Genomic DNA, 13,184 nt, shown 5'->3' on the forward strand with positions numbered 1-13,184 from the left:
CCCTCTCTCTCTCTCTCTCTCTTACAAACAAACTCTTTTATTATCTGCATCAATAACCATACAACATTAACCTGCCTGGGCAAATCTGGTATGACAAGTTTACCATGCAGGCTTCATTTCTGCAAGCATATTGTATGAAAATGTGTAAATGAGTCTGTTTTTTACACTATGGAAGCTAATTTAAAACATGCTTCAGCTAAAAATGTCTTTTATCATTTTTATTTCATGCTTATTTGATTATTTTTTAATGCAGCTGCTTTCATATTGACCAGTAAATGTAATATAGCGTGTTACACAATATAATGCAACAGCTGTAATATTCTAAATACAATACAACGATCATAGTAAATGTATATGCTAAATGGATCTTAGATAATTTTGTTGTTATATCATTGGGCACAACAATATATTACTGATGTCAACATGCTGGCCTAGTTTAAAATGTCTCATCTCACTATAGTGTCTAATTTATACTTTGAGTTACTTTGAGAGTGTAGTGAGAGAACTGGCCCTTAGCACATACGAGTTAGATCATTTCAGTCTTACACATCAATAAGTCTTTTGCATAACTTCACATTTGAAACTATGTTGCTGTGGGAACCACTCTTGGAAAGCAAACAGTCACATGCACTGTTGTTTAAAATTATTTAGTTTGAGAAATATAACATTACATCTTCAGATTTGTATTTATTTTTTAATCAGATCATGAAGATGACCATTGTGTCAGGCTGAAAGATAATGATGACAGTTCTGTGCAAAGCAAAATTCCTGTTCAAACAGATATATTTAACGAACTCAAAATATGATTTATTTACATTTTTATAGAATGCAAAGCAGAGTTTGATCCCTTTAAATAAATGTATTACAGGGGTTAATGTTTTGGGTAGGGAACAAGCTCAAAATAAAAAAAAATCTAGCTACTTGATAAAATTGAAAAGCTGTCATAATATACACTTTAAAATATAACTTTCATAAAACATTTATAACAAACAGTGAAAAAAGTCAAGTTTGACGGATTAGTCGACTGGCCAATGATACGAGGCCTCTATCAGCACGTGACAGAGGGGTGGATCACGTGTCAACGGAAGAAGGCGCTTTTGTTTTTCCTTGGGAAAAAAGTCGAGGAACAATGTTTGGAAAGGCGATTTGAGTTATATTCTATTTTTCTCTCAAGTGTAAACAAACAATTTTATATAGGACATGAAATCTTTCGGAATACCTAAACTATATTTCCGCGTCTTGAAGCTTGTTTGACGCTCCGTTTGGGAATTCTTGAAGCTGCAGAGATTGCAAGGCGGAAGAAGAAGGGAATTTCGAAGGGACGAACTGAGAGAGCCAAGTGATGGCTCCGGATTGATTTCACCAGAGCTTTGCAATGTTTTTAAACTTTATTCGGATGCATATGAAATCATGTTTATATTTTAAAACACAGATTAGTCTCTGTGTCTCATTAATGTCATAATTTGGACTGATCATTTGCGCTCAAGAAGCTCAAAATGGCGGAGGGCTGGCCCATCCCCCAGGCCCTGTTCCTGTTCATAGTGAGTGTCGCGGGCCTGGACACTTGCCCTTCTCCCTGTACGTGTTCTGGTGGTCCAGGTGCAGCACAATTGCTAGATTGCAATAGGAAGAGACTGACTGCTGCAGCTCTGGAAGCTCCAGCCTGGATCACCCATGCGTAAGTAATAGAGAAGATGTTTACATGCTCTGGTGATCAGCCTCCAGCACTTTGCAGGGTCTGCACATGTGCACAATACTGACGCACAACTGCCAGCTGATTAGTTCACATTTGTTAGTTTGGTGCAATTCTAGTTACTATTTATGAAATGTTTTGTTTTGGCATTACCTTGAAATGTCAAATGATTCCTTGTAGAAATAAAAAAAAATTCCCTCTAAAATAGCGTAATATTTATTTATTTATACTGTAAATAAATCGTTTTTTAGTAACTAGAAAGTATCTTGCACTGATTGGAGCAGACCCTCTACAGCCTACTGTTTGATACATGAATTTCTAAGGTCTCTAAATTACCAACATGATCAAAACTTTGCTGAAAAAACTCTTCCACTTGCCTTCTGTCCTCTCATTGATGAACATACATTTTTTAGCAAGTCAGAGACCTTTTAGTATATTTCTAAAATGTACACCAATGTTGTTGTGCAGCGGTGTTTTTTTCCCTGTGAAATCTTTTAAAGTAAACGTATGAACAACTTTAAATTATATACTATTTCTAGTTTAGTTTCTTTGCTTTGTTTTAAAATCTGTTTTTAAATATACAGTAGTGTGAGTCTTTTTACCAGATCTAACGGTACAAATGATAGACTTGACACTTGCTCCTCCAGTCTTAAAAATTGGGTTATGCACTTGCTACCATTTTTTTTTTTTTGTAAGTGAGTGCAACTAGATAAGCCTTTTGCTATTCCTTTAGTCATTTTCCTCAGTTTTTGGGTTTATAATAAACTGTATTGGTCTGTAAAGTTGTTTCTTTTTTCAGACTTCTTTTTCAGGTTTTAATATATTTTCTCTGTGAATTTAGGTCTATGAATCAGAATGAACTTACAGCGGTGCCTTTTCTTGGAGATGTCTCATCCAACATCACAGTGCTGTCACTGTAAGTTTCCCTCTGCGTTTCATTCTTTTTCAGGCTTCACTGCTGCTTATAGCTGCTGAAATTGCTCCAGTTGCTTATGTAGTGTTACGTAGTTGACTGAAGTGTTCATGTGGATTACATGATTGTTTACTATTTTACTTCTCATTAAGAGTAAATCATGTATGTTGATATGGTACTATAACGATCTGCTGTTAATTTTCAGTGTTCATAACCGAATCTCAGAAGTCGTGGCGGAGCAGCTGTTGCCATATTCATCTCTGGAAAGTCTAGATTTGAGCTCTAATTCTATATCTGAGCTTAAGGCCGGATCATTCCCTCCCATGCAGCTGAAATATCTGTGAGTTTTTGTACTCGGGCTTGTCTGAATTGTGCACTTTCATAAGACTGTTCAAATTCTAGGTAGATTAAGAGAGATTTCTGAAGAAGTTATACTTTTCCCTTGAGTTAAATATTAATTGTTGCTTTGCTCTTTTTGTCATTGAATAATGGATGTTTTTCTTGGTGTTTCTGATTACTTTTGGGGCTCACGGATATTTGTCTGTTTCCTCTCTCCATCACGACAGCAACCTGAGCAAAAACAAGATAAGTTCCTTGGAGCCCGGTTGTTTCGGAAACATCAGCTCCCTTCTGGTGTTGAAGATAAACCAGAACAGACTCTCTGTGCTGCCTGATAAAGTCTTCACCCTCTCTCAGCTCCAAGTCTTGTGCGTATTTATGGCTAATGAATAGGATGTTATTGCAGTGCTCAATTAGATTGTGTCTGACAGGATTACTGCGTGCTAAATACACCTGATATTATCAAGTGTGGAGTTCATTTCCCTTGTTGTCTTGTCTCTCTCCGGTGGTTAGGACAGTAGTTTGGATTTTCTCATTGTAATGTGCCCCTCTTCATGTTTTGTCACTTTTCAGAGAGTTGAGGCGCAACAGGATTCGTGTCGTGGAAAGTCTCATTTTCAAAGAACTGAAGGCTCTTAAATCATTAAAGATGCAGCGCAACGGCATCACAAAGCTGATGGATGGAGCTCTCTTTGGTTTGGAAAACATGGAGGAACTGTGAGTCATTGCTTCCAGGGTTTCAGTAGATCATTTAAAATGTTTAAATAGGAAATATATGTAGCTAAAAATTGCTGTTTTCCAAAAACAAAAAAACATTTTAATTATTTTAAAGACATTTTTACAATAATTTACTGCTTGCATTAAGCAATGTGGCAAAAATGTGTAAAGTGGTGGTTCCTCTGGGGGAGAAAATCATCATCTTAGAGCAATTTATATATATATATATATATATCTAAGATTGTAATTTTGCCAAAAAGGCTGGACAATCATTTATTCATTTTATTAGTATTATTGTTATTATTTTTATTTTGTTAAATTTTTTGGGCTATATCACTCGACTTTAAAGGGGTCATATGATGCGATTTCAAGTTTTCCTTTCTCTTTGGAGTGTTACAAGCTGATTGTGCATAGATAAGATCCCTGAAGTTGCCAAGACTAAAGTCTCAAAACCAAAGAGATATTCTTTATAAAAGTTAAGACTCTGCCACACCCCCCTAAAACGGCTCGTTCTAACACGCCCCCACATATCTACCTTTAAATAAGACTTGGCTTTAGTAGTATTTTTTTAATGATTTTTCTATTTAAAACCATATATCTGAACCTGGAGATTATTATAATACACCCCCCCCCTCCCCCTTTTTAAATGTATAATTTAAGTTTCTATTTCACATGAATCAAAGTAGCGATTTATGGGTGACGTGTGCTCTGTTCTCTGCCAGAGAGTTGGAGTATAATAATCTGACAGAGCTGAATAAGGGCTGGTTGTATGGCCTGCACATGCTCAGGATTCTGCAGGTAAATCAGAACAATATTGGACTCATCCGAGCCGATGCCTGGGAGTTTTGCCATCGCCTGGAGGAGCTGTGAGTGACTTTGGCCCTGACCTTAACGTTTAATCCTATATACAATACTGTGAAATTTTTCGTTTTTTTCTAGAAATGGATGATCTGTCTTTGTTTTTTTCTTGAGGTGTTTGATGAGGTGTATTTGATTGTTAGCTCTCAGGTAATGCGTATGTGTGTGTTTTGATTCCAGGGATTTGTCCTTCAATCACTTGAGTCGTCTGGAGGATTGGGTGTTTTCTGGTCTCAGTCTCCTGCAGAGTCTCAACTTGGGTGACAATCAAGTCTCACACCTGGGAGAAGGAGTGTTCAGCAGCCTGGCTAACGTCCGCACATTGTAAGATAATCAACATTTCCCTTCTGTCTCTCATTTTATGCAGATAATTTTTTTGGTAGCACTATATAAAAAGCCTTAAGTTTATGTATAAAATGCATTTTTTTCTGCTGTGCCAGTCAGGACAGTAATTCAGAATTTAACTTGCCCTGCCAATATTTTCACTCATCCCACTACAAAAAAAAAAAAAGTATATATATATATATATAAGCAACATATAAGTGTTGTCAAAAAATATTTTAATTATATTTATTTATATAATATATTTTTTATTTCACAATAAAATTATAAATATTACATGTTTCTTAAGTTGCAGTAATAGGTGGAAGTATTAGAGTTATAGCAAGTAATAGTTATAACAGTTTTGCTGGTAAATGATGGCATACGGTACTGATTTTTCTGTATTTTTTTTTCTTATATTCAAACATGCCTGTATTTGCACTCAGTTAAAGAACAGGTGTGTTTGTGTTACCAAATGATCTTGATAAAAATAGAAGTAGCACTGAGCTCTATCTCTGTAAGATAAAAAGAGCCCCTAATTGCAAACAGATATAGTCTATCCCTGTAGTTTAAGCCCTATATGAATCCTTCTAGTTTAGTTTCATTTCAGCTTACAGAAAAAGAGCACATTCAAACATGCCCACTTCTCATAACCTCCGCCACGTCCCTTTGGCACAGTTGTAAAAGGGATTTCAGCCTTTTACAGTCAGCAGTGCGTGAAAACAAGCTCAAAATACTCCCACATACCAGCCTGTCCATACAGTACCTTCTATTATACATGAAAAGCATACAATGGCGCTGAGCTGCCTAGAGCCCTAAAACTCAAGTCTCTGTAGATGTACAATCACCCAAATAAACAAGCTCTTGACATTTTAGATTAATAACCGAAAGCATGTTCTACACAGCGGCAGCTTGAAAATATTCTGATGGGTCTCTTTTGATGTTTGTTCGTTCCAGGGACATCCGTAATAATGAAATATCTCTTGCCATCGAGGACTTCGTTGGCATGTTTGTGGGTTTGAAGAGGCTGAACTCGCTGTAAGTTTTTGTTGATGGATACGAGCTGTTTGATCTGACTCAGAGATGTAAAGTGTGGCTTGACATGCGCATATGTGTGTGTTTTCCAGAGTTTTACAGAATAATAAAATCAGGACCATCACTAAGAGAGCGTTCGAGGGTCTGATGGAGCTGGAGCATTTGTGAGTCTCTCTTTTAGCCTTATGTCTCTATTATAACTCAGAAAATGACTTTATTCCACATTATAAACTTTCACAACCTGTTTGTTTTGTAGTCAAGGACAGGAACAGACTTCCATAAAAATATAGAAATAAAATAATAATGTCTGGAAGAGTTTTTATATTACTCCATCCAGTAAAAATGAGACATGAAGTTTTCAAAATACTAAGGGTTTATGAGATATGAAGTCATATCACAACATTCAAAGCAACAGATCTTTTGTTCCGTATTCTTCTGTAAGAAATAAATTCACAATTGCGAGATAAAGCCTTTTGTTTAACTCTTAGGCAGAAATAGGCTTCCATAGTTCCATCTAAGAGCTAAATGTTTACTTGATTCAAGTGAAATTGAGCATCAAAACTATAAAATACAACAGAAAAGACTCCTTTTTAACTCTGACTCTATGAAATACTCTAGGTTATAGATTCATAGATTTATAAGGTTATGCTGTTATATTGTTCTTATTTGTATTTGTGTAAAGACAATATGACTACAATAAAATCCAGTCCATTCCATTATTCAGCACACAAAGAGTTTTTGTTTTGTTTTTCTGTTGTAAGTAATCTTTTTGAATTTGTTCTGCAGGGACCTGAGTAAGAATGGCATCATGTCTATTCATCCTGATGCTTTCACTCATTTAAAACCTAAAACACTGTAAGTCATTCTTTACTTTCTACAGACTGTATGTATTTCATGTATTTTCTGTATCTTTGCATTTTACATAATATATGTTTGTTGCATCTTTGTCTGTACAGACAGTGTTTGTATATTAGAATAGTGTAGTTCAGGTGTATTCTCAATAATGCTTGTATTGTTGTCTTCCTCAGTGATTTGAACACCAGCAGTCTCCTGTGTGACTGTCAGCTGCAGTGGTTGGGCCAGTGGTTGATTGACAGTCAGTTCCAGCAATCCTGCACTGCCGTCTGTGCTTATCCTGCCTTCCTGGCAGGATCTAGTGTGCTTGCTATTAAACCAGAGGATTTTGTCTGTAGTGAGTGACCTTACAATAACAAAATGTCCAAGGCGACCTTCTCTGTTTTGTGTCTTGTGCCAATAAAAAAGCAATTTTATGAAACTTTAAATCTAAGCTCTTTCTTGCAATGAGATCTCTTTATTGTCTCACTCACAGATGACTTCCCTAAATCCCAGATCAGCGCTCATCCCAAGACCGCCGTGGCCTTGCGCGGGACCAACGTCACTCTGAACTGTTCTGCGTTCAGTAGCAGCGATTCTCCTATGAGCACCGTCTGGCGCAAAGACGGAGAGGTGCTGTATGAAGCTCAGGTGCAGAACTATGCTCGGTACCAGGATCACCGCCTCCTCTACACCACCGTACTCCACCTGCTCAATGTCAATTTCACAGATGAGGGCCAGTACCAGTGTGTGGTCTCCAACCATTTTGGGTCCAACTACTCCACTCTGGCCAAGCTCACTGTTAATGGTTAGTGCTTCATCCAAATTGATTGTTACATTATGTTACATAAACAGATTTCGTCCTGCTTTTTCTTCTGTCATAGATCTTATTCAAAAAATTCTTTCTATAAGGCAAAAGCGTATTTTTTGGAGATTAGTGCAATTAGATGGATGATCTGTTGACAGAAAAAAACAACGCAGTTATAGTTGATTCATCCTTTGTGTGTGAATTGGAAATACAATTTAATGAGCACTCTCTAATGTCTATGGAAGCACATTATTAATAGTTCATAATATTTTAGCATGTTTTAGTTGTGCAAGTCTTCATACCCAGAAGTGATCTTTCGCTGACCTCTGCGTACAGCTGTATTTCACACCGTGTTTGCTGGTGTCAGATTGTTCATTTGAAGTGTCGATTATGCGATCATCTGCAAGAATTTTGGATTGGCGTATTGCTAAAGCGCTATGATCTCTCCAATGCTTTGATAAGCAGTTTGCCATTTGTTTTTTCCCTCCCCTTATTTACCCTCATTTCTCCATGGTTGTTTTCAGAGCTCTGTCAGTTTAATTTTCCTTGTCTGTTGAACAAACATAGCAGCCCTCTGGGATGCCGACCTCAGCAATTTAATTATTCTGTTTATATCAGTTCATGATACTGATGGAGGAGCGGATTTGTAACCTAATAATAGAATATAACAATAACAGAAACTTCACAAGAAGATTCACAAAGCAAACACTGTAAGTGCACATGTTGCTATTTAGGGTTTGATTGGCCAATGGGTTGTTTGTTTTTGTACTAGCCATTTAATCAGAGAATGATTTCTGTTGTCACATTTCATAAGTAGAAAATGATGTTAATGTTAGTGTTATATAACATTAGCATTTTATGCTTTTGTTTAGGCAGTTTTCTTACATAAATTAAAGAGTTTAATAACTATTGTACAAGGTAGAATAAGATGAATGGTACCATAAAAAAATACTTATTTTATTATTTAATATTATATTATTTAAATGTTATTAAAATGTAAATATTAGTTTTAATAACAGTTTATTTTAGTTATTAAAATAAACAATTTTTTTTAAATCACTTTAATTGTGATAAGGTTTAGGTCACATTTCTATTTACAGTTTTACATTTTTTTAAAATCCAGACCACTTGATGAATGGATAATAAATACTAATATTAATAGAAGTAATGTTAGGCAAACTAATTTCCCTATTTTGAAAACAAATCCTTACAAGGTAATAAAATAAAAAAGAATAGCAAATATTTAGGCCTAAGTGGGCGAAGATAAAATCTTTGTCATTATTTTATCTTTGTTATTAAAAAAATAAGAACAAAGATACCATTACAAACACACATAATATACAAATAAAACAAACAGTGCTTTATTTTTCAGGTACAGTAGGTGTATTTAGCAGCAGCATTCAAAAAATTGAATGAACAAATACAAAAATAAAACCCTATATACACTTCACTGTATAAATTATACATTTATTCTTATTAAAGGAACTGCATTAAAGTTCTTCAGTCAAGAGCATTGAGTGATTTTTCTCTTTGTGTTTTGTTTTATTAACATTAAAGGGATAGTTCACCCAAAAATTTAAATTCTGTCATTATTTAGTATTTACTCACTCATGTTGTCCCAAACCTGTATTAATTTATTTATTGTGCTGAACACAAAAGAAGATATGTTGAAGAATGTGGGTAACCAAACAGTTGCTGGTCCCCAGTGACTTGCATAGTATTTATTTTTTTTCTATCAAAGTCAGTGGGGACCAGCAACTGTTTGGTTACCTACATTCTTCAAATTCAGCGATTCTCCTATGAGCACCGTCTGGCGCAAAGACGGAGAGGTGCTGTATGAAGCTCAGGTGCAGAACTATGCTCGGTACCAGGATCACCGCCTCCTCTACACCACCGTACTCCACCTGCTCAATGTCAATTTCACAGATGAGGGCCAGTACCAGTGTGTGGTCTCCAACCATTTTGGGTCCAACTACTCCACTCTGGCCAAGCTCACTGTTAATGGTTAGTGCTTCATCCAAATTGATTGTTACATTATGTTACATAAACAGATTTCGTCCTGCTTTTTCTTCTGTCATAGATCTTATTCAAAAAATTCTTTCTATAAGGCAAAAGCGTATTTTTTGGAGATTAGTGCAATTAGATGGATGATCTGTTGACAGAAAAAAACAACGCAGTTATAGTTGATTCATCCTTTGTGTGTGAATTGGAAATACAATTTAATGAGCACTCTCTAATGTCTATGGAAGCACATTATTAATAGTTCATAATATTTTAGCATGTTTTAGTTGTGCAAGTCTTCATACCCAGAAGTGATCTTTCGCTGACCTCTGCGTACAGCTGTATTTCACACCGTGTTTGCTGGTGTCAGATTGTTCATTTGAAGTGTCGATTATGCGATCATCTGCAAGAATTTTGGATTGGCGTATTGCTAAAGCGCTATGATCTCTCCAATGCTTTGATAAGCAGTTTGCCATTTGTTTTTTCCCTCCCCTTATTTACCCTCATTTCTCCATGGTTGTTTTCAGAGCTCTGTCAGTTTAATTTTCCTTGTCTGTTGAACAAACATAGCAGCCCTCTGGGATGCCGACCTCAGCAATTTAATTATTCTGTTTATATCAGTTCATGATACTGATGGAGGAGCGGATTTGTAACCTAATAATAGAATATAACAATAACAGAAACTTCACAAGAAGATTCACAAAGCAAACACTGTAAGTGCACATGTTGCTATTTAGGGTTTGATTGGCCAATGGGTTGTTTGTTTTTGTACTAGCCATTTAATCAGAGAATGATTTCTGTTGTCACATTTCATAAGTAGAAAATGATGTTAATGTTAGTGTTATATAACATTAGCATTTTATGCTTTTGTTTAGGCAGTTTTCTTACATAAATTAAAGAGTTTAATAACTATTGTACAAGGTAGAATAAGATGAATGGTACCATAAAAAAATACTTATTTTATTATTTAATATTATATTATTTAAATGTTATTAAAATGTAAATATTAGTTTTAATAACAGTTTATTTTAGTTATTAAAATAAACAATTTTTTTTAAATCACTTTAATTGTGATAAGGTTTAGGTCACATTTCTATTTACAGTTTTACATTTTTTTAAAATCCAGACCACTTGATGAATGGATAATAAATACTAATATTAATAGAAGTAATGTTAGGCAAACTAATTTCCCTATTTTGAAAACAAATCCTTACAAGGTAATAAAATAAAAAAGAATAGCAAATATTTAGGCCTAAGTGGGCGAAGATAAAATCTTTGTCATTATTTTATCTTTGTTATTAAAAAAATAAGAACAAAGATACCATTACAAACACACATAATATACAAATAAAACAAACAGTGCTTTATTTTTCAGGTACAGTAGGTGTATTTAGCAGCAGCATTCAAAAAATTGAATGAACAAATACAAAAATAAAACCCTATATACACTTCACTGTATAAATTATACATTTATTCTTATTAAAGGAACTGCATTAAAGTTCTTCAGTCAAGAGCATTGAGTGATTTTTCTCTTTGTGTTTTGTTTTATTAACATTAAAGGGATAGTTCACCCAAAAATTTAAATTCTGTCATTATTTAGTATTTACTCACTCATGTTGTCCCAAACCTGTATTAATTTATTTATTGTGCTGAACACAAAAGAAGATATGTTGAAGAATGTGGGTAACCAAACAGTTGCTGGTCCCCAGTGACTTGCATAGTATTTATTTTTTTTCTATCAAAGTCAGTGGGGACCAGCAACTGTTTGGTTACCTACATTCTTCAAATTATCTTCTTTTATATCTTCTTTTGGCATATTTAAATGCCAAAATGTCAATTCTGTTGTAGCATTACAAGTAGAAAATTTTAAATAATAAATGTTATGTGTATTGTATTATATTTATTACATTTATGGTACCATATTCATATACCATGGTATGTATGTTGTACTCCATTGTACTTTTAGAATAATTACTATAATAATGGAATTACTATTGTACATGAAAGAAAGTGGATTTTTCAGGCCTTTCTGGAATTACCTGTGTAAAGCAGTGAAAATAACTCTCTAATGGCTTTTTCCAGAGCTCCCCACCTTCCTGAAGACACCCATGGACCTGACCATCCGCACCGGTACGGTCGCGAGGTTGGAGTGTGCTGCAGAGGGACACCCGACACCGCAGATTGCCTGGCAGAAAGACGGCGGTATCAATTTCCCTGCCGCCCGTGAAAGAAGGATGCATGTCATGCCAGACGATGACACTTTTTTCATTGCTAATGTGAAGACACATGATATGGGCGTCTATAGCTGTACGGCCAAAAACGAGGCGGGCAGCCTGTCAGCCAATGCCACTCTTACTGTGCTAGGTATAGTTTTTTACTATGGTCTAATGGCCAAAATTTTCTTTTGCATTATTTACATTTGATAGTAGTTTAAAAATTAATTGCCTCTGGTCTGTTTGACAGAAACCCCATCCTTCCAGCGCCCTCTAGAGGACCGTAACGTTGCCAGAGGTGAGACTGCTGTCCTCCAGTGCATAGCACGTGGTAGTCCTGCCCCCCGTCTCAATTGGACCAAAGACGACGCTCCGTTGGTGCTGACGGAACGCCACTTCTTCGCCGCAGCCAATCAGCTCCTCATAATCGTAGATGCCAGCCCTGCTGATGCAGGGAAATACATGTGTATCATGTCCAACACGCTCGGCACAGAGCGCGGTCATATCTACCTCAGCGTCTCACCCTCGGCCAACTGTGACCCGGTGACCAGCATATACAGTCAGGACGGATGGACAACAGTTGGCATTGTAGTGATGGTGGTCGTCTGCTGCGTTGTCGGCACCTCGCTTGTGTGGGTCATGGTCATTTATCACATGAGGAGAAAGAGTGAAGACTACAGCATAACAAACACAGGTCAGTGCACAATTTTGCTTGTATTAGTTTAATTAATTAAAATGAAAAATAGTATAAACTACATCAAATAATACATTTGTTTTTGATTGTTATATAATGTCTAGTTAATAGACAATATCAATAGAAAATAATGTTTAGTAGTAGGGCTTTTGTGAAATTTTGGTAATTTTCTTTCCCCCTTAAAATTCCCTTTTTTAGAATGGCAATATATGATTGGATTTTAAAGTACACCATAGTTGCAGTTTTCTCAAATAATCACAATTAGGAAATTATGCTTTTAAAGTAATGCAACACTATTTAACATATAACTTTTCATAAACGGTAACGATGTAGTGCAATTAGTTACATTTTAAAGTATTATATAAGAAATTGTGTTTGTTTTTACTACCTTTTTATAATTTTTTATAAACCTATAATATAATTTGGTGTTTAACAAAAATTGCAGAGTAGATTAACATAGGGATGTAACGGTATGAACATTTCTTATCACGATTATAGTGACCAAAATGATCAAGGTTATCAGTATTATCACAGTATTGTTAAAATGTGCTGGAAATGTTCAAAAAGTACTTACACACAAATCATTTCACCAAATTTTACATTTAAAATCAACAAACAACAAATAAAAGGAGTTTTTGTTTGCATAACTAAAACAATAACATTGCCAATGATGTCCGGATTTTAAATGACAACATGACTGACAACAGTTTATCTAATAGCATGTTCAAATATCTCATGTAAATGTTCAAATAAAGCTT

General features: G+C 35.3%; 1 protein-coding gene across 1 annotated transcript in view; it reads left to right on the plus strand.

Moving 5' to 3' along the window:
* The first annotated feature begins 1,097 nt into the window (after positions 1-1,097).
* lrig2 (leucine-rich repeats and immunoglobulin-like domains 2) overlaps positions 1,098-13,184 on the plus strand; it is an 18,903-nt gene continuing 6,816 nt past the window's right edge. Inside the window, exons 1-14 of the mRNA XM_016512333.1 lie at positions 1,098-1,678; positions 2,535-2,609; positions 2,812-2,946; positions 3,173-3,313; positions 3,519-3,662; positions 4,385-4,528; positions 4,701-4,844; positions 5,799-5,879; positions 5,969-6,040; positions 6,663-6,731; positions 6,905-7,068; positions 7,207-7,518; positions 11,602-11,883; positions 11,983-12,426. Coding sequence (XP_016367819.1) covers positions 1,497-1,678; positions 2,535-2,609; positions 2,812-2,946; positions 3,173-3,313; positions 3,519-3,662; positions 4,385-4,528; positions 4,701-4,844; positions 5,799-5,879; positions 5,969-6,040; positions 6,663-6,731; positions 6,905-7,068; positions 7,207-7,518; positions 11,602-11,883; positions 11,983-12,426 — 2,389 coding nt within the window. The 5' untranslated portion in view covers positions 1,098-1,496. The remainder of the gene's footprint in view (positions 1,679-2,534; positions 2,610-2,811; positions 2,947-3,172; positions 3,314-3,518; positions 3,663-4,384; positions 4,529-4,700; positions 4,845-5,798; positions 5,880-5,968; positions 6,041-6,662; positions 6,732-6,904; positions 7,069-7,206; positions 7,519-11,601; positions 11,884-11,982; positions 12,427-13,184) is intronic.

This window comes from Sinocyclocheilus rhinocerous, unplaced genomic scaffold (assembly GCF_001515625.1).
Source record: "Sinocyclocheilus rhinocerous isolate Xijiao unplaced genomic scaffold, SAMN03320098_v1.1 scaffold113, whole genome shotgun sequence".
Classification (NCBI taxonomy): Eukaryota; Metazoa; Chordata; class Actinopteri; order Cypriniformes; family Cyprinidae; genus Sinocyclocheilus; species Sinocyclocheilus rhinocerous.